Genomic DNA, 22,413 nt, shown 5'->3' on the forward strand with positions numbered 1-22,413 from the left:
TGGCCACACTAGAGCAAGTAGAACAACAAATATTCGCTGTGGGTTGTTTTCAAGTTTTTTTTTTTTATTTAATTTTTTTTTTTTTTTTTTTTTTTTTTTTTTGGTTTTGTTTTTGTCTTGCCATTTGATAAGCAGGACACATTGGAAGACAGTTTGGAAACATCTAGATAAGCGAGTTCTGTGAGATTCGAGTGCCAAGTCCAGGTTTTGACCTTTATCAGCTTCACAGTTTGCTGGCCAGGTACACCCTTCCGACTTGTACAGGACACGCTCATGTTCCTGTTTTTCCTTCCTCGTCTTCTTGCTCCTTGACAGGGCACTGCTGCAGCAACAGATGCAGGTCCTTGGCTGCTTCTAGGGTTTTCGTGGTGCGACCCGGGACACGCCGTTCACTTGACTTATTGGTTCAAAGCCTTGTGCCAGCCAAGGAAAGCAGTTGATCATGTGGTACCCATCAGCTCATAAACAAATGCAATCTCTTGAATTTAGAATCTTAGGGAAGACACTAGCTGTATTCTGCTTCATTTCCTTGGCTTAAAGAACTAGGATGAACCATGCAAAAATGACATTTGTCAGTCATAAACATCAGAAGAGCAGCATTCAAAATGGTTCAGCCTAATGATGAGCTCTCACCAAAGGCTATGAATCCTAGCTTCCAGGTCAGAATTACTTATAAATCAATTATAACCCCAGGATGATAAAATCCAAATAAGAGAGACTAGAGTCTTCCAGGGTAGTTTTGATTTGGACCAATGGCACCGTGTGTGTTAAGTATTTTTCAATAAAAAATAGGTTCATTCATCATTCATGTTTTAACTCCTAAACTCTGATTTATAACATTTATACTTTCCAAAGATAAACTGCTTTGGAAATTAAATAGCTAATGAAATACTTCTAGAAAGAAATATGTTTCTTAAGGCTCACAAATGCATGAAGTTGTTTAAGAAAAAAAAAAGGAAAAAGAGGTATCTGGTTGTAGTCTGTGGAAGCCATATGGCAACCAGTCAACATTCCACACTAATTCTTGTTTCTACAATGAGTACAAAGAAATAAAACAGGTGTTACTGCAGAATTCACTCTTGTAAAGTAGCAGTCTTGACAGACAAAGAAAAAATATTCAATGAGGAGGAAGTAACAATTAACGGACAGGCTTCACAGGCCCCTGAGCCTGGATCACACAGCTGCTTCCTATCTCTGCTGAATCACAAAGGGAGTCCCAGGTGGCTCCGAAAGCCAAGGGCCTAGTTGTGAGCATAGCCTTGCCCTATGGTATTTGGCCTTGGGGAACTACTGAATCCTTGCTATGGTTCAGATCTAACTCATTGCAGTAATTTTAAGAGGTGCAGGCTTGGAGAGAGGTGACTAAGTCCTGGAGGTTCTATTCTCAGGAATGAGTTAGCACCTTATGAAATGGGTCAGGGGGAATGAGTGCGCCCCACCGTGGACCACCACGTGAGGATGCTGATAAAAGATGTCATCAGGGAAGGAATCTCTCTTACGTAGTGCTGGCTCCTTGACCATGGCTTTCTTGGGTTCTAAAACTGTGAGAAACAACTTCCTGTCCCTTATAATTACCCGGCCTTAGATATTTTTGTCCTAGCAGCATAAAATGGTCAACACAGAAATTGGTACTGGACAAGTGAAGAGTTGCTAAGCAACATTGGAAGTGGATAATGGATAGAGCCTGGAACTGTTTGGAAGCAACTGTCAACATGTGTTTCATACTGTTTCTGTGAGTGTAACAGTACAACCAACGTTAGTGAGGGGATCCAAGGAGTAGGACTCCCGAAAAAGGTTCAATCTTCTTTGAAATTATCCCAAGTGATCAGGTTAAGAATGGTGGGAGAGAACAGGATGGCACAGACCCCACTCATGAAGTTCTAGACAGAAATGAGGACCATCGTTTTGAAAATTAGAGGAAAGGCCATTCCTTCTTAGAATGCCAAAGAACTTGTGCCTATGCTGTAAGGCTTCCTGGGAAGGACAATACAGGAGCTATGATCTTAACTTGGTGTAAGAAATTTCTGAACAAACTGATCACAGTATTCTGTTGGTACTCTTGATTGCCTAGCGTAAAATGTAAGAGTAAAGACACGGACTACTGACAGAGTTGTCAATCAAAAGGCAAACAAAACTTAAATACTTAGAAAAATTTCAGTTTGACTAGGTCATAAAGATGAAATGGCATATTTGAAAATAATGCTAAGGGTATGTGTTAGCATATTAGCATTCTTTATAGGCCTTGCCCAACAGTTACATAGCAACAGCCTGGCTTACTATAAAATGGACATCTTGGCCTGTCTCCTTTGTTCATTCTGACGATTTTCTCTCTCTGACCCCTTTTTTCCTATCTCTCCTTCCCGCCTCCTCTCTCCCCCCTCTCTCTCTCCTTCTCCTTCTCTCTCTGTTTCTATTTCCTTCTCAACCCCCTTCTCAGGTCCCCTAATAAACTCTAAAATATGGCTGGTCTCTCAGGAGGGACAACTACCTCAGCATGGGCCTGCTGAGGCACCTCCTCCTGCCACACTATACTGCACTCTACAAAACATATCTTTGGCTTTATAAAACATATAAGTATGGACAAGTAATTATTTGATATGGAGGTCAATATATGAGGAGGAAGCCTGAGGCTGTGTGCTCTGGGCTATTTTATGGTGCTTCAGATGAATACCGTAGCTTGGGTAAGACATGAGTAGTGAAAGTTTATCTGGCTTATATTTCTGGAGACTGGAAAGTGCAGGATCATCAGTTCATGTCTTGTAGGAACCTTGCTGCTGAGTTATAGAAAGGCATAAGGTATCACGTGGCCACAAAGTCTGAACGAAATGGCAAGGGTGGGTGTAACTTGCTTTTATAATGTACCCACTTCTGCAAATACAACAATAGTTCACTCTCAGGAGTGGAACCCTCATCGCCTCACATCTGTTGTAAGGCCCATGTCTAACACTTCCACACTAAGAGTTAAAATCTCAACACGTAATGTTCAGAGATCATAAACCATTGCATTACTCACAAAGAGACTGGAAGAATGACTTTAGATGCATGTTGGAGAGATATGGGCAAGTCAAGACAAGGAACCAAACCAAAATAGGAGCACTGCATGCCCACAGGAACTCAGTATTCACCACCTTGAATTTCAGAGTTGCCTTCAATCTATACTCCCTAAATTCTAGTGTAGTGCTCTTCTTTTGCCCTATGTGTGGCTCTAGTAAGTCTAAGGGTTGTCTCGGTGGCCACTGGTCACCTTGGAGATATAGCAATTACTTATCACCTAGCTTCAAGGTTATTTCAGCAAGCCATAGGGCCTATACAGAGAACTGCTACCTTGGTGATGTTCTAGAAAGCCCCAGTAGGATAAAGTTCAGTAGAGCAAAGGGGTCACGTCTGCTCATTAGATTCTAGAACTGGGCCAAGATGGGAGCTCTAGCTTGAAATCCTAGCCTGGGGAAGCCACAGACGTAAGACCACCATTCATGAGAGATTCAGTGTGACTTGTACTTAGAAGGAGACTTAAGACTTGCTCCAGTGTGTCTAAAAGTGAACACTGAGCCAAATGTTTTCTCAAGACACAAAAGAATTAATGAGGTTTTCCTTGTTGGGTTTGGGGCTCACCTAGGACCTGGTATTCCTTCCTTGCACTTTTCTCTCCTTTGAAATAGGAACAGCTTTCGCTGTTGTAAAGTACATGATGTACTTTCAGTTTCACAGCTGGAGAAGTCCTACCTCAGGATGTGCACACTCTTAAGTTTCACTCACTTCTGATGTAAGTGGGCCTCTTCAGTTGGCACTTTTGAGTGGGTGTTAGAATTATCTTCAGGCATTAACAGAGAGGTACTGAATGTATCTGGTATGTGAGGTCATAAATTTTAGGGTGGTGGATTGCTTTGGTCTGAATGTTCTTCAAAAATCATGCTCTCTGTTGTGGTGGTAAAACACAGGCTTTCAGATAACCCCCACCCTGGCACTTCAAGTGTCTGTGAGGCTAGGCTCAGCTTCATACTTTTCCGGGACTCCTGGGTATGTAAACAGGTGGTCTCCGATTCTTTTTCCTGCTCTTAGGGCTCTTTTCACTTGTTGTTTGCCTTGCCCTGCCTTGAGGTGGTGGGTTTTGTTTTATCTTATATTTTATTTTGTCATGTTTGGTTGTTTTCTCTTACAGGCCTGTTCTTTTCTCATGAGAAACAAAAAAGGAGTGTATCTTGAGAGGAGGGGAGGTGGGGATGAACTGGGCGATGTAGACACAGTGGAAACTGTCCTCGGGATATATTGTGTAAGAAAAGAATCTATTTTCAATTAAAAAGAAAAGCAAGAGACAGGCTTGTAGGAAAGAGATTGATTCATGAGTACCCTGTTTTCATGGAGGATCAGGACTATATAAAAGAGCTTGAGTGAATTAATATGTCCATCTGTCCTTCTGCCTTTCTGCTATTGAGGAGCCATCACAAAGGCTCTCATCAGACACTAAATTCTACTTAGTACTATGGCCCTAGACTTCTTATCCTTTATACCTATAAGAAAATCAATTTTACCAATTACCTAATCTTTGGCGTTTTGTTATAGTAACACAAAATGGCTAAGATAGACATTTAAAGACTCAAATGTTCAATCCAATAACTTAACATAATAGCATTATAAGGCCTACGGAAGTTTTCAATATGAGATGAGGTAATGTATCTAATGTGCTTTATTCAAACCCTAGAATTAAGGTCTTAAAACTCTATAGATATGCTACACTACGTGTTATTGTGTTGCTCCAAGCATGGCATAGAAAGTCAGGATGCAAACAAAGAAACAAAGATGTCTTCTCTGGAGCACCTAACAGTGATGCTGACACCAATAATTCAACATCAAGAAAGTAGCAACCAATTAAATTTCACTGTGTTCATAACTTAAGTATGCAATAATAAAGAATAGCTTAGAAATCTGCAACTTTTCTTGGTTTGGAATATATATACACCCTACCTACTTTAAACAGTGCACCTAGCAACCCCCAACCCAAACCTACACTGAGTTGCTGCCACACCCCATTCCAAACATTGGCATATACTTTTATGTCCAAAACAACCATTGGTGATTCCTCCTTTGTAGACAGTTTCTACGCTTTTGTGTATCTTTAGGTATATCTAGGTATGGGAATGAGAAAGCTGACCCCAGTTCTGACTGGTCTGGGTCATATGAAATAAACATTATATCCTCTTAGTGAACTTTTAGGAAAAATGCTCTATTAACACCTTATGCCTATTCATAACTAGATGTGCACATGATTAAAAGTAGAAACATCAGAGGAAGCATGCTCAGTGGACAAAAGGTTATACAGCCTAAATCTGTTCATCAAAATATAAAACCATCTTCCCTAGTCCCTAGTAGCTAGCTCTTTCTCTTAAACTCCGTGAAAAGATACCCCAAACAGTAATCAGGGCTTTTGAGTGTTCTCTCACTTATGTAGTCTGTTGTCTCTCGAGGACATGTAAAGCTTCTTTGCTAATTTGTAATCTGTGTGTGTGCCTCTCCTGTCTACACTATGAAACTTTAGGCATAATTAAGATGTCAAGACTCTGGAGAAACCTGGCTTAGATACTAACCCAATCCCATGGGTAACATAATCCCAATCGATGACAGTGTGATAATCAGTGTCTATGACATTGAGAAAACACATAGGATATGTGCAAGCTCATCATCAACTCCCTCTGGTGAGGCATCTATAGCACAGGTCAAAGTGTGTGAAGAGGGAAAGGTAACCCAAGAGTTAATGGGATGAGAGAATAAGTAAAGAATGGTGTTTTTCTGGTTATATGAGAGGCTGGAAGATAGACACAATCAGCAGATTTCCTTCTCAAAGAAGGAGCCATCCCAGGTCCCCAGGCAAGCAGAATCTGGTAAAGGTGTTGGCATTTAGCCAGGGCCTATGAAATTATGGAACCAAGTGCTCTAAATATCTATCTCAGGATCAGAGAGTTGGATGAACAAACTTTTATAAGAAATGAAGCCATCTGCCTGGGTGGGGAATCTCACTCAGTGATAAATCATGTGCCTGGTTTATCTAAGACTGCATGTTTTATACCAAACACTGAAAAAACAAAAATAAAAAGAATGAAGATGTTACCATTAAATCAGTTTCAAATGTTCTATTTGAGAAGTAATTAAAGTCATGATGAGTGTTTACCAGAATAGAAAGGGTCTAGGTAAAAGAAGAGGCCACAGGTAGTCGGGTGCTCCTTCCTACTATTTCTTAGCCCTAGCAGGATCTAATACCATGCTTTTCTCTTATCCTTTGGTTTATTGTTTTCCTCACTTGGTTGACTAGAAATCCCAATGGGGGCACTCATTAGGTTTTACTTCATTTATTCTTGATCACCTCATTATACTTGGACAGTACCTGGCACACAGTAGGCACTTAATATATAGATGTTGGTTAGCAGGATAGAGACAGATAATACTATGCCCAAAAGCAAGAGTCATAAACACCAATGCAGGCCTTCCAAGCGACAGTCAGGTAGAGAACAAAACAGACTCTAAGTACAGTCAATAAGAGATCAGGTTCCAACCTGTCACTCACCTCCAATAGGCTCATTTCTCTAAGCTTGCACCAGTTTTTCAGTCTTACACATTGCTATCCTCTTCCAGATTTAGCCTTCTTTGCTTTATAATGATGAGAAGATTTACGCTGTATTTTGAAGATCTAGGTGTTTACAGAACTCCTCTGTCAGCTTCTACTACTAGGAAAACTTGGAGAAAAGTCAGGCACCAGGAGAAAGCCCTGATTGGTGTTCATGGCTCCTGCTTCTTGGCTTGACATTATCTGTCTCTAGCCTGTCATCCAACATCTGTGTATTGAGTGCCTGCTGTGTGTTGGGAAGAGCTCAATCCTTGTTGATCCTTGCCAATAGCGACACCCATCCAGCCCCCAGAACCCAGCCCCATTTGATTTGTGTTGGCTTGCTTTCCAGAAGAATCCAAATAGTTAGGCTCAATGCTTATCTCAGAATTTTAAGCTCAGAGTGTCTGTGCTCCCAAGTCTTAGACTCAGTTTTTCCCTACACTCGGGCTTTCCTTAGACTTTCTCCTCTGTTTGACATCTCTGCAACTGACTTTTATACTAAATCTCTCTGCCTAAACACCAATTGCAACTCTAGGTTGTCATGAAACTTTAGTAGATACTAACTTTTCTTTTGTAGAAGTAAAGTCTATACCAGTTGGAAGATTGCAACAATTAGACCTGGAGTTGCATAATTTCTCTTGGGTGACTGAGTGGGAAATATTTCAGGTTCTGTGGCTCATAAATTCTGGCCTTTGTTGTAGCTACTCAAAGTCAGCCTTTATAACTTAATGAGTGAATGATGCTATGTTTCCATCAAACTTTATTTACAAAAGCAAGTTGCCAGAGTGGAGTATTGAATAAGTAAGTAGACATTCCTTAAAACTGTGAGCAATAAAAAACATCACATAATTCTCAAGATTAAGTTTAACAAACGACACTGAGATTGACATGCGGATGGCCAGGAAGAAATAGGAACTTGACTCCACAGAGCAGCAGAGAGCAAATGAGCCTCATATTTGGACCAAGATGAAACAATGCTGTCACTGCTGTGGAACTATGAGCCATGTTGACTTCTACAAGGGAAGATCCAGGAGGCTCCACACACCAAAGCAATGCTACAGAGGAATGAACACAGGCTTGCTGTTGGAAGAAAAAAAAAAATAACCTCTATTCTAAAAATAGCTACTCTCTCACCCCTTGACAGAACTCTTTTGTGAATAAACAAGACATAAAAACAAAAGGCCTAAACTAATAACACATGGGTTGATTCCTTGCTAAGCTACCTCACAGTGTCAGCCAGTGTAATATAAAGAGATAAGTACCCAGTGGTGGAGAAAACTACTTAATAATATAGGGATAAATGACCCACAGTCCATATAAAGTTGCTTCAGCCTAGCGGATAGTTTCTCTGATGACAAATAACTGAAAAAAAAATGTGGAAAGACATTGATGAAGGGTGTTAGCGTGCAAGCTGGTAATGATCAGCTGGTATTTGGAAAAAATATCATCATTTAGGAAAGCTGAAAAACTCAAAGAATGACTCACTGAACAAGAACTATCTAGAAATATTTATAAGCATAATTGACAACAACAACAAAAAAAACCCCTACTCTTTGGGACAGATGTTCCTAATCCAGGGTACAAGGAAAAACAATCACTGGAAAAATGTCCCATAGAAATGGTCCCTTTTCCAGTATGTACCAGGCAAAATTCTTAGCACCATGGGGCACACGGTAAATGTTATTACGTTTCTAGAGTGTGAAGAAACCAAACCATTTTGAAAAAGGTATCTAAAATCACATTTATAAGCCTTCTAGCATTCTTTTGGTGGGCTGGATAGTTCTAGGCACGTGTATCTCATTAACTCACTTATCCAGCTTAGCCTTACCTCGTGTTCAAGATAAGCAGACCAAGATACCAATAGCTGTGACCAAAGTGCCATGACTAATAAACACCCAAGCCACAACTGAATGGGCAATCGGCTCTAAGGACTGCGGTTGGATGTTTAAACCTCTCTAAACCTTGGCACATGGTAGATGCTCTGAGAGCAGACTATGAACTGGTGGGAGTTCGTTAGGCCTTTTGGAGGTGTGAATCCAATGCCTGAAGCTAATTGAAATAGTTAGCTGCTTCTCTCTTCCATGTCATTTTCATCAAAATGACATCACTGTTGTGCATCTGGCCCTCCAGTTTGCTTAACCCTTTTCTTAGAGCGCAGAGGGATGGGGGGTCTTCCTCTCTGACAACCCCTGGCCATCCTATGCCTCACATCCTTGGACCCCTGACGTGGAAAGGCCACGGTCATCGTCTCATCTCTGCCTTTCAAGCATTTCAGTTTCTCTTCTCTGCTTACATTTTCCTCGTCTACATGAGAAAGGTCACCCATGAGGAAGTGCTTTCCAGACGTTGCTACCTCTCTGAGCCCTCTGCCTGTTCTCTTGTGCTAGCATAACCTCACGAGTACACAGTCTGCATTGGTAGCCTCAGTCCTCCCTCTCACCAACCCTCCTCATGTCCAAACCTACCTCTCCTTCCTCATCTTCTCTTACACTTCTTTTTTGATGCCAGATATTTGTCCAATTGATGGGGACATTTTATACCATTAGTTAAACACACGATCTAAATAAAGTCTCTTTCTTCCTCAGACTATAAATACGCCAAGAGAGTGGATGTGCCTTTGTCAAACCAATGAGCACTGCACACACAGTAGTTTTAGATAATCTAGTGTAAGATGATTTGAAGTTGTATTTATGAATGTATTATATAAAGAAAGGACTGAGAACCGCCTGTGGTCCTCTGCCTTCTATATAAGCTGTGGCATGAGCATTCACACACACACACACACACACACACACACACACACACATACACACACACAAGAGTTAAAAGAAAAAGAATCTTCTTTTGTTCACTATGCTTTCATTCACCACACACAGTGCTATTCCATGTTCTGGGCACCAGAGCTCTACCTGAAGAAAATATGAAAAACTGGTTCTCTGGAAGCTTCTATCCTAAAAGGGGAGACTGGGGAGCAAAGAAGTCAGTAATGGTGCCGGTTAGGAGGTAGTGAGTGTCATGAAGGAAAAATACCGGGGAGAGGGGAAAGGACTGACCATTTTGTTTCTGTTTTTACCAGGGGCGTTTGAAAGGCTGATGGATAAGAAACATTTGAGACAAGATCTGTAGGTGAGCAAGTGGGCACCATTCAGACTCAGAGAACAAACTCAGGAGAGAGGGGAACAAGTGGGACGAGCGAGAGACAGTAGGGAGCTGGGACAAGTGGGGCTCAGACTTCATGGCCAGCTCATCTGGCCAATAGCTCTGCATTCACTTTAAGGTGATGGGAAGCCACTGAATGGTTCTAAGGAGAGACAGACCTGATTTGCCTGGGTGAAAATATGATGGCTGCATTTCTTTTCTATTGCCATTTAACAAATTACCTCAATCTCAGTGGATTAATAGCCAGCCCCACCTCTCAGTCCCCAGCTTATTAGATCAGATTCTGTAGTTCGCCAAGTCCAGCTTATCACAGCTGGCTCTTCTTCTAAGAGTATAACGGGTGTGGAATCAAAATTTGGCTGGCCTGGGTTCTAATTTGGAGGCTCTGGGTATTTCAAGACTACAATTTTCATTTCTTGACTGGTGCCAAGCCAGGACTCCTGTCTCCTTTTAGAGATTGCACACATCCTAACTACATAGATTCTTCCTTGTCCAAGTCAGCAACAGCAGACAGAGGTCCTCCTGTAACTAGGATCTCTAATTTCCTACTCTGTGACTGATCAGATGGTGTTAACAGAAAACTATGGGGTTTGGTAGTTAAGGGTCAGAGGGCAAGAGGTTCTCTTTTGAGGATGTAAGAGATTATAACATTTTTTTATAACTGTACAAAAACGAGCAAAACGATGATCCTACAGACAAAGGAATAGTTGAAACTTTGTCTTGAGATAAGCAGAGAGGGACGGGATACAGGGCACAAATGAAGAGCCTGCCCCTGCATAGGACCTAGAGACTTGGTCCAGCATCCTGAATAAAGGCAGAGATGGACTTGTAAGAACTGAGTTATTTTCAAGTGGTTTTGGCTTCTCATTAAAATATCAGGGAGGGTCTTAACCTGAGAATGAACATGACATTCAGTAGGGGTTTGACGGGTGGGTCATACAAGAAATCCTCCATTAAGGGAGTGGGCAAATCAGGGGATTTCCAGAAATGTTTTCCCCACTGACACCATAGACCACAAGTGAGTTATGAATCAGGAACAAGAGGCCACTCTATCTTGGGTTCTGCATATTCTCTTTGGTGTGATCAAACTGCTTCTGTTGAGACAGAATTGTTGCTATGTCTGTTAATCCCCGGACTCAGAGAGATACTTAAAACTTGAAGGATTTGAAACATCAGAAAGATTCTTTTGTCCATGTTAAATTGTCAGTTCCTAGGGATTTGAGGTTATTTTATTTGTTTTTCATTTGTTTATTTTGTAGCTTTTTTTTTTCTTTTTGGTGTGGTCATTAATTATTTTGTGTCTTACTTTTCCTGAGTTAATTTTTGTGGATCTAATTTAAACCATCTCAAAAAAAAAAAAAAAAAAAAAAAAAAAGATTGAGCTCATTTAGGGGCTGATGAGACGGCTCTGCAGTAAAAAGCTCTGGTTGCTCTTCCAGAGGACCCTGTTCATCTCCCAGCATCCTCACGGCAGCTCCCAACTATTTCTAATTCCAGTCCCAGGGGAGTTGATGCCCTCCTCTGACTTCTTTGAGCACATAATGCACATAGTACAAAATCAGGTAAAATGTCTGTACTCAGACGAAGAAAAGAGATATAAAAAATTAATTTCTCATTTTATATTCTCTTTGTCATGGGTTATGGATGCAAATTGGGTAAAATATGATAGTTTCTGTGTACTCCTATGAGAAACTGTATAGTAATTTTCTTTAAATGTTTCCTCTATTGTCTCAAATTTGAATCTAAAGTGTTGCGAATTCAGGTTTTTTTCCGTGTTTATAAGTTCTTTGGAGGCCAAGATGAGGAAAATACTGGGATCAATGTGCCTTTGGAAAAAAGAAACATCAAAATATAGACTTACAATACACTCAGGGAGTTAGGGAAGAAAATCAGAAGAGAGTTACAAGTGTCAATTCTCTGCAGGGTGGAGCTAGCTGGATGCTTATCTTTCGCTGGGAACTTACATCTCCCTAATACAAAGAAAGGGAGCACATGGCTGCTGCACAGCCTGTCTCTCTTCTGCCTTTCAGGAGTCTCAACTCAACTTAAATGGTCCCTTGTCCTTGCATTAATGAAGGCCATTCCTCTTCATTCCTAGATAGGTTGATGTTTATTAGTTTAGTCCAATAATGACAGGCTGTTTTCCTTTAATCATTAATCTAGAAGTAGAGAAGAGACAACATTTTAGCCAATATAATTTAAGGAAAGTCCACCCCAGGTCAGGGAATTTCTAGAAATAGTTCTTCCACTGATGCAATAGGTCATAGATGAGGAACAGCCTTCCCTCCTCTCCTAAAAGAGCCCTGTGAGTTGGTGATGCTCTAAACAGAAGTAGCTATGAGCAACCAGGACAAAGGACATGAGAGATCCCGTAGAGGACACTCTTGAGGGAAAACTGCCACATAGTGTGAGGGTGACATAACTGAAAGACAAAGGGACCTTGGGCCTTGAGAATGCTCCCTTGTCATGACTAAGGAAATTAAAAGGCTGTCTTACTTCTAGACTCCCAGTTACACAAGATGCTGGTGATAACATGATGGAGAACTCTGCATTTTATACAGTTCTTTCTAGGTATACTGATTTCTTGCAGACAAAAAATAATCCCATTGAATATGATCTCCATACCAAATCCCGGGGTGTAAATTGCTTGGAAGGAAACGTACTGGTATGGCCTGCATGCCGGGAGTTAGCATGGGGCCTGGGGAACTAGAAGAATTATATTCAGGCCCAGTAATCATTAATCTTTCATGCTTGGCTAGTTTCTATACAAACTTCCCTGGACAGTACTTGACTTTGGCTTTTGGATACTCCCATAGCACTTTGATCATTTACAAGAAGAGCTCTTAGGTCTCTTGTTATAGTTAATGTTCAGGTTTCCTTCAATACTGTGACCCATTGGAGGACAGAGGTCATAGCTATCATCTTTCCATTCCTCAGTACAAAGTGCCACTATTTACAATATGCTCCAGTGATACTTGCTGAACAGGAGAATTGCAAAGCTGGGCAGGGAGGATATGGCAGAGAAAGCCCAGAGCCTGGCTCTGGGAGAGGAGTCGTCCAGAGACATCGCTGCAGATTAGCAGACATCTCCACTTGGGCTACGAGGGTGGGGGCTCTAGGAATCCTCTGCTCTCCTCCCCTCATTCCTCACATGTTTCCACTGTCGTACCTCTGAAATACAACTTGCTAAAGCAAACAAACTTATTTCATCTCCAGGACACCAGCTTATCCCCTCCCAATGATGCAAACTAGCCTCTTCTCCAAAACATTGTCCACACAGAAATCAGAGACATACATTTCATGTGACTGATGTCATGCTATACTTGTATTTGAACCCTCCAATTGCTCAAAATCATACTTGGACTAAAAGAGCAGCTCCCTTCTGTGTACATTATCTCTTAATCTCGTTTTACTTTTGCACAGTTCTGTGCTCGCTTCCAATGTGGTGCAGTAGACTATTAAGGCCCAGGGGGAGTGGTCCTCACCATACGTCTCAGGACCATCGTCCCCACACTCACAATAATTCTTGACATTAAAAAAAAAAGTGTTGAGTTGACAAATAATGCCTTCATTACTCTAGCCCTAAAGAGGTGATAATTCTCTCATGGCTGAGTAATTATTATATATGGGAGAAAAGAATAAACAAGTAAAAGAATAAGTAAGACTCATCCATGAGACGTGGTACTGAACTTTAAGTACGGTGGATTTGAATAGGGACCATCTAACTCAGATTGGGGAATGTGAAGTCAGGGAAGGCATGCATTATGGTCCCATAATTACACTCTGTTCTATACATCTGAAGCCACCAGAGCTTCCAGAAAACTAGGAACAAGATCACTACAAGCTTTTGTCCTTCCTTACATTGCTTTTTTTTCATGCCTAAGATGGGTAAATTGTATATTATAACCCCATGGATCTTTTCTTTTTTTTTTTTCCACAAAGTGAACCAAATACTGAAGAGATGTATACACAAGTGTGTACATTCAGGTCTATATGCTACAGGAAGCTTCACATGAAACTATACAATGTAAAACTGAAAACCCTATACTTGGACACTAATCCAACAGCTCAGAAGTGCTAAATTTGTGGTTTCAGGTTATTTTCAAATTGAGAATCCACTTTCTTGAGGTCAGGCTGGAGCTGTGAAGAGTAAAGGTGGAAATCTTTACGAGATAGTGATTTACAACACGAAATGATTAGCATTCAGCCATAAATCAATGGTTAAACATTTACTCTGAAAAAAAAAAAAAAAAAAAAAAACCTGCCATCAAAGCACTTCTTCAGATCAGTTATTTTTGAGAGCCAACAGGCAGGCTCAGGGGAGGCTATAAGGCAAAAGATTTGGGTTCTCAACATCTATGACTTGATTGCAAGCCTTTGAGTTTCCATATCACTAAGTTAAAAAAGATAAGAATCTCTCTGAAATCAACTATTCTTCGACACTTAGGTGGAATAATATAATCAGAAACAAAGCAAGTATGGTGTTGGTGATGAATCAGAAGGAGCTGTTAAGGAGTAGTGGTAACTACTACTTAATGAGGCAGGAGCTGAAAAACGGAGACAAGAAAAGAGACATGAGAAGACCTACCCCCTCCACCCCCCTTCCACAGCCCCAACACTGGCCTCTGCTTGAAGACTCACCAGCTGGGAGTCAAGAAGACAGTTAACAAACCGAAAAGTTTGACTACATAGAGGTATTCATTTTACACAGACCTCTTTTCAAATAAGGGTTTTTAAATAGCCATAAATCATGTTCAAGTCCTGAGCATAGACGCCTTTCAAACTGGTCTTAGCTCTTGTGAGAACCTACAAGTTTCTGGATTTTTCATCTGAACCTATAAAGGTTTTAACTCCCTGTGCAACCTTGTGTACTGGGCTTTATCTTGTCAGCTGTAATCCTGTCTAGGGCACCCAGAAACAGTCCTATGATCTCACCGAGTTCCTTAGCAATCCTTTGCGATGTAACTTGGGAAAAGCACCACAGTCAAGTCTTTTTTAAGGGTACTGTAATGACACGTAAGCCCAACTCTCTCTTTCGAGGTTTATATCTGCATATAGGTGTATGTTACTCTTCCCTGTGCGCCTCTTTCCATTAACCTCCTATTTAAAAATCTCTTGGTAACAAGCTCCAACTCTTTTTCTTGTATTGGTCCAAGGGTTTCCATGTATTCTTCATTTAATCCTTAAGACAACTCTTGAAAGTGCTCTTATCATTTCCATTGGAGGAAAAGAAAAGGTTACTTCTTCATTGTTGTAGAACAAATATGTCCAAATCTTAAGCAACAGGCGTTATCTCCTAGACTGTGAGTGAGGAATTTGGATGTGGATCCCCTTGGGACTCTGGCTTAGGGTCCCCCTGAAATTCTTTTCTGTAGTGAAATCAAGAATCCCAGCTTCACCTGAGTGACTGGAGGCTTTGAAAGAAAAATCACAGGTTATTAGAGGTGGAACTGTGACTCTTGGCTCTTGCCCACTCCCACTATTAATTAGACCATTAAAAAATACAGATAGATATTGGGCTGGGAGTGTCCCAGTCGTTTTGGAACACATGCCTAGCACTCATGAATCCCTCAACCCAGTTCCCAGGATTCTCCAGCATGACATAGGAGGAGGAGGAAGTAGGGAAGCCTGGAATGTTAATTCTCAAGGCTGTTGCCTGCATATAGCATAAGATAGCAATACAGGCCTCTGGAGCAGGTTCACTTCCTTAAAATATTTAGAATGTAGAGATTAGCATTCCTGACATTATGCTATAACTATGTAAATTAGAAGCCATAACAATTTTGCTAATAAGACCAAGCTGATTGTATATTTGATGCAAGTTAACAAAAATGACAGTGGTATTTAACAGTATCAAGTATCAGTTGGAGTGACATCATCTATGTGTGAATACCTTCTCTATGGAACACTGAGAAAGTTTCTTAATTTCTTTAGCATCCAACCTCCAAGATGGTTCAGTGATGTGCGCCTTCTGGTGTTTTCAGCCCCCAATGTTGTACTGGGTTGTTCTGTTCGGTACTGCTAATACCAAACACCAGAATTAATGTTTTGATGGCCATTTCTGAAGCTAAGTTATGGCAGGCACCAGGCCTTCCAGCTTAGCCTGTCTTGCATCTGCCTTGCTGACTTTTAAGGCTCACATCAGGGAAACTTAGGTTTGTAGCTAACCACTAGATGAATGTCCTCTGTCTTCAGTTAATCATTCAGTCGACTGCCTCAGGAGAGACCCTAAACCAGAACAGAATCCCAAGGTAATCTACACCCAAATTCCTCGCTCATTGTCTAGGAGATAATGCCTGTTTCCCCAAGCTTTGGAGAAATTCCTTCTGTAACAGTGAAGATGCAACCATTTCCTTTTCCCAGATGGAAATGATAATAGTATTTTTTTCCCAAAACTTGTCTTCAAGATTAAATGAAGAATACTTCAGCCCAATCCAAGGCACAGAGTGAACTCTTGCGGACTATTCTTTCATCCTTGTGACATCTACTCCCCCACAAGGCAAGCTGCTTCTGTGTTATTTACAAGCCACCTTCTGCTGGGGCCTCAGTACTTCACATTGAAAGCACACCCACCCAGCCAGTCCAGTCAGTCCCTTTAGGTTGTTACTCTTTGACCATTAACCAGGCAAGCAACCTTCTCTTTCTCAGTCTCTGATCCCTTTTGAGAGGTAACGAAAAGCTTTTCAAGGCAAAGAAAGTTAAGGTGTGTGTTCTAGGGAGGGAAAAGAAAGCCCAAATTACTGGCCTGAATAAGACCATTTACTGATGAGCTGGAGTTGACAAGAGTCAACTGAGCTCGTACAGGGCAGGCTATTGAGAAACTGTCCTCTGATATACACAAAGCTTTCATTCAGGAACATCTCTGTTCTTTCAACTGGGAATAGATCCTAGACATTCTCAGGCAAACTTCACAGATGCTATCTTTCCTCTTCCTGGTGATTCCTTTCTCCATTTGGTATTTGGGTTTCTTTAGTACTGAGGGTGGATGAGAAGTTTCTTATAAACTTAGAGGAAGGTATTGAGGAGGAAATTTACTGTGGAGCGAGGAACAAAAGGAGAAGCATACTTCTATTCCATAATTATGCCGAGTAATAATTGACCACTAAGTGTTCCAAATATCATACCATAAAGTAATCACAAACTAAATGAGAAAGCCACATTTGGTCGTTGGCTTTTCTGACAAGTAACGTGTGTTGATATGTTTCACCGGTGATTCTCTGGGAAATGAAACGCAACAGGTTTCTAACAAGGTAAGTGGAAGTTTAAAGAAAAGCTTTGCGTACACTACACATATACACAGCCTGGAGGTTTTATTTTTGCCTGGAGAAGGGCAAGCTTCTCCAGTGGCTTTACAATTTAAAAGACAAGCCGGGCGTGGTGGCGCATGCCTTTAATCCCAGCACTTGGGAGGCAGAGGCAGGCGGATTTTTGAGTTCGAGGCCAGCCTGGTCTACAGAGTGANTTCCAGGACAGCCAGGGCTATACAGAGAAACCCTGTCTCGAAAAACCAAAAAAAAAAAAAAAAAAAAAAAAAAAAAAAAAAAAAAAAAAAAAAAAAAAAAAAAAAAAAAAAAAAAAAAAAAAAAAAAAAAAAAAAATAAAAGATAATGTCGAAGACTCTCCTCCTCCTGCTTCATGTTTAGTGCTTCCCGTTCTGTGGACATCAGCATTTCATATGGAAACTGTTGACCTTGCCTTAAACTAGCCTTTCGGGGTTAAACTTGGGTTGCTTTTTTCTTTCAGGTCCCTTTCAGCCCTTTAATTCTTTGCTTTGCAGAGAAATTAAATTCTAGGTCTCTTTTGTTTTCAATGAATTCTCCCTCACCTCTTTTCTTTCCCTCCTCTTTTATTCTCCTGCCTCCTTTCCTTTTCTCAGCTCTCTTTCCACTTCTTCCTGGCCTGAGCTAATGTGAGGTTAAACCTTGGGTGCCTAGGGGCTGGGCGGGACAGCATTTCATCATCTCTGCAGGATGAAGCAGGGTCCTTGTCAGAATCCCTTCCTGTGTGGCACAGCCCAGGAAAGGTATTGCTGACTTCATGGGAACAGGGCGGGACAAGGCTGTCATCTCTTCCCTTTATGATAAGGTTAGAGTTGAAGCAAGATAACTTTCATTTCCTATCTAAACACAGAAATCAGAAGTAAAAAAAAAAGAACAATGTACGTGTAAGCAAGCTACCAGGAAACCAGATTTCTACCGGGCTCTCTGGAGGCAGTCTCTGCTACCCTCCCCTCCCCCTACACGTTCTTAAGATGAACCAGTCACAGAAGTACAGCCATTCATATCTGAGAAGCTTCCAGCTGCCAACTTGTGAACTGTCATTTTGTTCGCGGCCACTTTTCTTGCCTTTCCTTCCACTCAACCCTCCTTCCCACTACAAATCCCAAGTGCCCAGACATGCTCAAAATTCTCCCATCCAAGTATTTTAAAGGAGGAGGGGTGGCTAGGCAGTGTAAAAGAGTGCTTGTTGCTCTTGGGGAGGATGAGAGTTTAATTTCCAGCACCCACAGGATGGTTCACAAGCATCTGGAAGTCCATTCTCCGGGGATCACCACCCTCTTCTGACTTCCATGGGCACCAGATATTCAAGTAGTACCTGTAGTAGGCACACACACACACACACACACACACACACACACGTATATATGTGTATGTATATATATGTATGCATATATGTATGTATAATATATATATATATATATATATTATATATATATATAATTTTCCATGACTTTACATCATCTATGCGTTAAAGACCACTCCTTGCTCCTACTACCCACATTCTTCTCTGGCCCTGAGACCTTTAGAATCCCAGAACACAGAATATGATCATTGTGTGGACCACCACACAAGACGCTCATGTTTTCTAACTCTTCAAGCTTTTCCAGATTTCTTATGGGATCCTCTTCTTGCCTTTAGAGCAGTGTGCTCAAACCTTTCTAGCTTAAATCCTAAGAGTCGGTGAAAGGGGATACATGAGTCTCTCAGGAGATCCTCTGTAGAGAAACATCCTTGATGTTTATTTAGGGAAGAGAGTGAGTGCTATTCATGTGAAAGGGTAGAATGGGCCTTCCAGAGTTTGTATGCTCTATCCAGTAAGATGGAATCCTTACTGTTAATAATAATTTGAGCAAGCTCCTTGGAAAGCAAGATTATGCTTGGGCCCCAAGTTCATTCTTTGTCCATCTCAAGTGGGTTTATTCATAGGCCATAATCCCACAAGCTCCCAGTAGGGAATTTCTGTGGTTACAGTTTTTTGTTTTTTCTGGGAATCTGAGATGGCTTTGTTGCTTTGTAGAGAAAAACTAGTCTATCCAGGCTATACTTTGAGATTGTTTGATTCTAGATAGGGCTTGTCTTTTTCTCACCCAGATTTTTTAATGTTATTAATTTTCCTTTTTTTTTTAATGTACTTTGAGAAAGACCTCACTTCTTCTAGGCTGGCCTCAGTTTCTTCTGTAGCTAAGGATGGCCTTGATCTTCAAGGCCTGAACAAAAGAACTAAGTTTGCCCAAAAACAGTAATAATCCCTGGTGTCTTGATTAAATATCATCAGCAGAGGGGTCAGTGATTAACCTTTGGTACCTTGGCTCCATCATGAAACCGATTGATTTTCATAGCTCTATATGCTAATTCTCAGTTGTGGCCTCGAAGTCTGGCTAAGGCCACCTGACTACATTTCCACCCAGAGAGACTCATTTGGGTGATGACTGATTTAGAATGTGCCCAATATATCGAATGTACACAATGTGTAGCTCATAGTGGTTCACAAGAGAAGAGGAGTGGAGGGAGACCCAGAGTACCCATTCTCCTTTGCTTGCATCCATTCTCTTTTTTGTACCAAAAGCCGGGACTAACATGAAACATTCTGGCAAGCTGGAAATGCATGCTGTGGACTTTCAAGGAAACAACCCAGTAGAAGCTACGGATTCCAGGTCACTGTGTAAAGGCACAGTGGTGATTTAGTGATGTAATATTTCTAAAATGGTCAAATAATTACTTCTCTTCAACTGAATCTTCCAACTGGGAAATTCTTGTCATCCCTGAAGGAGAAATCTCTGGGTTTCCGGGTTTGTTTTGTTTTGTTCTGTTTTTCTTTTTCTTTCTCATTTCCCACTCCACTTAAGTCATCCTCATTGCCTCATTGCTATGTTTTGGATCTTCAAAAGTTGCCTTATTTCCTTGGAGGCTCTACAATCAACCGTCTTCTAAAATCAATTTGAGGTTAAGATACTTTCCATTGAGTTTAATAAAAAGAAGCCGCGCCTCTTTCCCAGTGTCAGGAAGTGTGTATTTGTTATACACAACAAAACGAGGAAGCCTCAAGGCCTAAACACTGGATCCCCCAGAAGCAGCAAATACATTTAGAGAGACTTATCAGTCTCTTCAGCCATGACCCAGCACAGGGGCAAGGCTCCCCAATAAACTGAGCTCCCTTTGAGAGATCATGTGCTGCCTGACCCCCGTCTCCAACCACCCTCTCTTTTTAAGATGTTGCAAGGTTCTACCTTTGTTCAGCAGAACCACTGGCACGGTGATGATGGTGACAAGCGCAGCGACACCAAGCAGTCCCAGAAGAACCTTCCACGGTGTCTGCAAGCAGGTCAGATTGCAAACAATTAGAGTGGAAGCCTTTGTTCCTCCTCTGCTAAGAGGGCTGGGATGTAGGCCCCTTCAGAGGCAGAGGGGTTTGCAGGTGCACGAGTAGACCGGAGGGGTTTGGCGCTCACTCAGGCAGAAGCCCTTGATTTTTGGCCCTGAGCATGATCTTATGATCTTGTTGGCTTCTCTCCTCCCACCCACCCGTCTGATGCCAAGTAAGAGTGCCGCGTGCGTTCCACGGGTGACCATCCCCGACTTTCAAGGCTCAGTGCCTGGGTCCCAGTAGGACACGCCAGATAATAAGCCAGTGCCCGGGACGGACAAGCCTTCACCTGTTAGGGTGGCCCCGTGGCTTCCGCCTAATGGCAGCTCCTGGTTGCCTCCAGGAAAACTGGGGCAGTTTGGAGAGAATCTGTAGAAACACCACCCACAATCTGACCCCGGGTCCAGGGAGGTGCGATGCGGGGTGCACTCACCTTCATGGTCGGCGGCTCCTTGAAACTGAACTCTGAAGCTTGAGCGCAGGCAGAAGTCACCGCGCGGAGAAGGACGTCCTGCGCCGCCGCTGCTCTGCACGCAGTCACCCTGAGCTCGCCGCCAAGTTTCGGCCCGAGTTAAACATTAGTTAGCGCTAGGCGGGCTTTGGTGCGCAGTGTGGGCGCGGGGCAGCCGACCCAGCTCGGAAGGACCACTAGGCGAGCCAGGGAGTGGCACGCAGGGCCCCGTGAGTGAGGGATACCGGGGACAGCGAACCCCCTTTGCCGAAAGGGACATTGCACATTGGGGTTTAACTGTTGCTCCCTTGCGTGGATAAGCGAGGCAGCTGAGGTCCAAGAGGGCATGGAGTTTGGCAGATTCACAGCTCACTACAGAAACTAGCTGGCAGTTCTCTTGTCCCCTTCCCTGAGAAGTCTGTCAGGCTGAGAGAAGGGGTTGAGTGTCCCATCTTATCTGACTGGCAAAGAAAGAGAAAAGGTGATTGTTCCCTTTTGAATGACACTTCAGGTTGGATATCTGTATTAATCCTCCCTAGGGAATTTTCACTTATTTTTGCGGGAGTCTCTTCTCAAGAAAAAAAAGTAACGCTACGGCTTCTTAAGTGGGAAGTTACTTGAAGCACTGTTCTATGCTGTTATTTTACAGGGAGGAAGATTATGCACAACAACATCAAGGCACTCCATGAACTCACTCAGCCATGATGCTATGGAGTTTAAATTACGAGTGCGGGACACTGCTAGAATACTGAAGTCACTGAACCTTAGTCTTTCATGTCTCCACAATTTAAGGAAGTGTATTTCTTTATAAATAGACTAAGGCGCACTTGTGCGCGCGCACACACACACACACCCTCACCCTCTTATGTCTCCCAAGTGTCCAATCTGTTTCTACCTCCCTCTCCTAACACCTGAAGAAGTTGAGTCAAGACTCAGTGGAGCCTTGAGCCAGAGCTGAAAGAGGGCAGACTAAAAAGACCTATAGGGAATGGTATCAGAAGGCTCATCGCTGTCCATTGCTGTCAGTCATTCGGGCTCTCAACGAAAGTAATAACCATGTCAGCCCTGGCCTTAACCTGGAAGCCAGCACCAAGGGTCATTGGAGGCATCTACAGAACAGACCATCTTGTTCTCTGGGATAAATCTTCCATTTACACACAGCTATCTTTCCCTGCTCTGCACATTTTGCGAGTTTTCATTGTACCCGCCTTTTGATGGTGTTTTAAATAAATCCTTAATGAGTTGGCTAGTCAATATATTAGCTATCACTTGAGTTGGCTTAGATGCTCTAACCCATCATTTTTTTTCCCCCACACAGAATGTTCTGTTCCTTAGGGAGAGTTCCTGAGCAGGGCTTTGATATAGCAGCTCCCCCACAGCTGTGTCATCTTCCCTTGCTAAATAAAGAATGATGCTTCTTCACCTTCCACTGTTATTTGGTTAGAGGGGACTCTCCATAAAGCCACTGAGAGAACGTGTTGAGGGAGAGACATTACCACAGTGAGAGAAGGCATGGCAGAATCCAGGTTCTCTGAATCTGTGCCCATGTTTGCCTCGTGGA

General features: G+C 42.1%; 1 protein-coding gene across 1 annotated transcript in view; it reads right to left on the minus strand.

Annotated features, from left to right (window-relative positions):
- The window catches only part of Dpp4 (dipeptidyl peptidase 4), an 82,369-nt gene extending 61,232 nt beyond the window's left edge, over positions 1–21,137 (minus strand). The window contains exons 1-2 of the mRNA XM_021192699.2: positions 20,835–21,137; positions 20,265–20,349 (exon numbers count right to left, since the gene is read on the minus strand). Coding sequence (XP_021048358.1) covers positions 20,265–20,349; positions 20,835–20,840 — 91 coding nt within the window. The 5' untranslated portion in view covers positions 20,841–21,137. The remainder of the gene's footprint in view (positions 1–20,264; positions 20,350–20,834) is intronic.
- Positions 21,138–22,413: the final 1,276 nt, after the last annotated feature.

This window comes from Mus pahari, chromosome 3, assembly GCF_900095145.1.
Source record: "Mus pahari chromosome 3, PAHARI_EIJ_v1.1, whole genome shotgun sequence".
Classification (NCBI taxonomy): domain Eukaryota; kingdom Metazoa; phylum Chordata; class Mammalia; order Rodentia; family Muridae; genus Mus; species Mus pahari.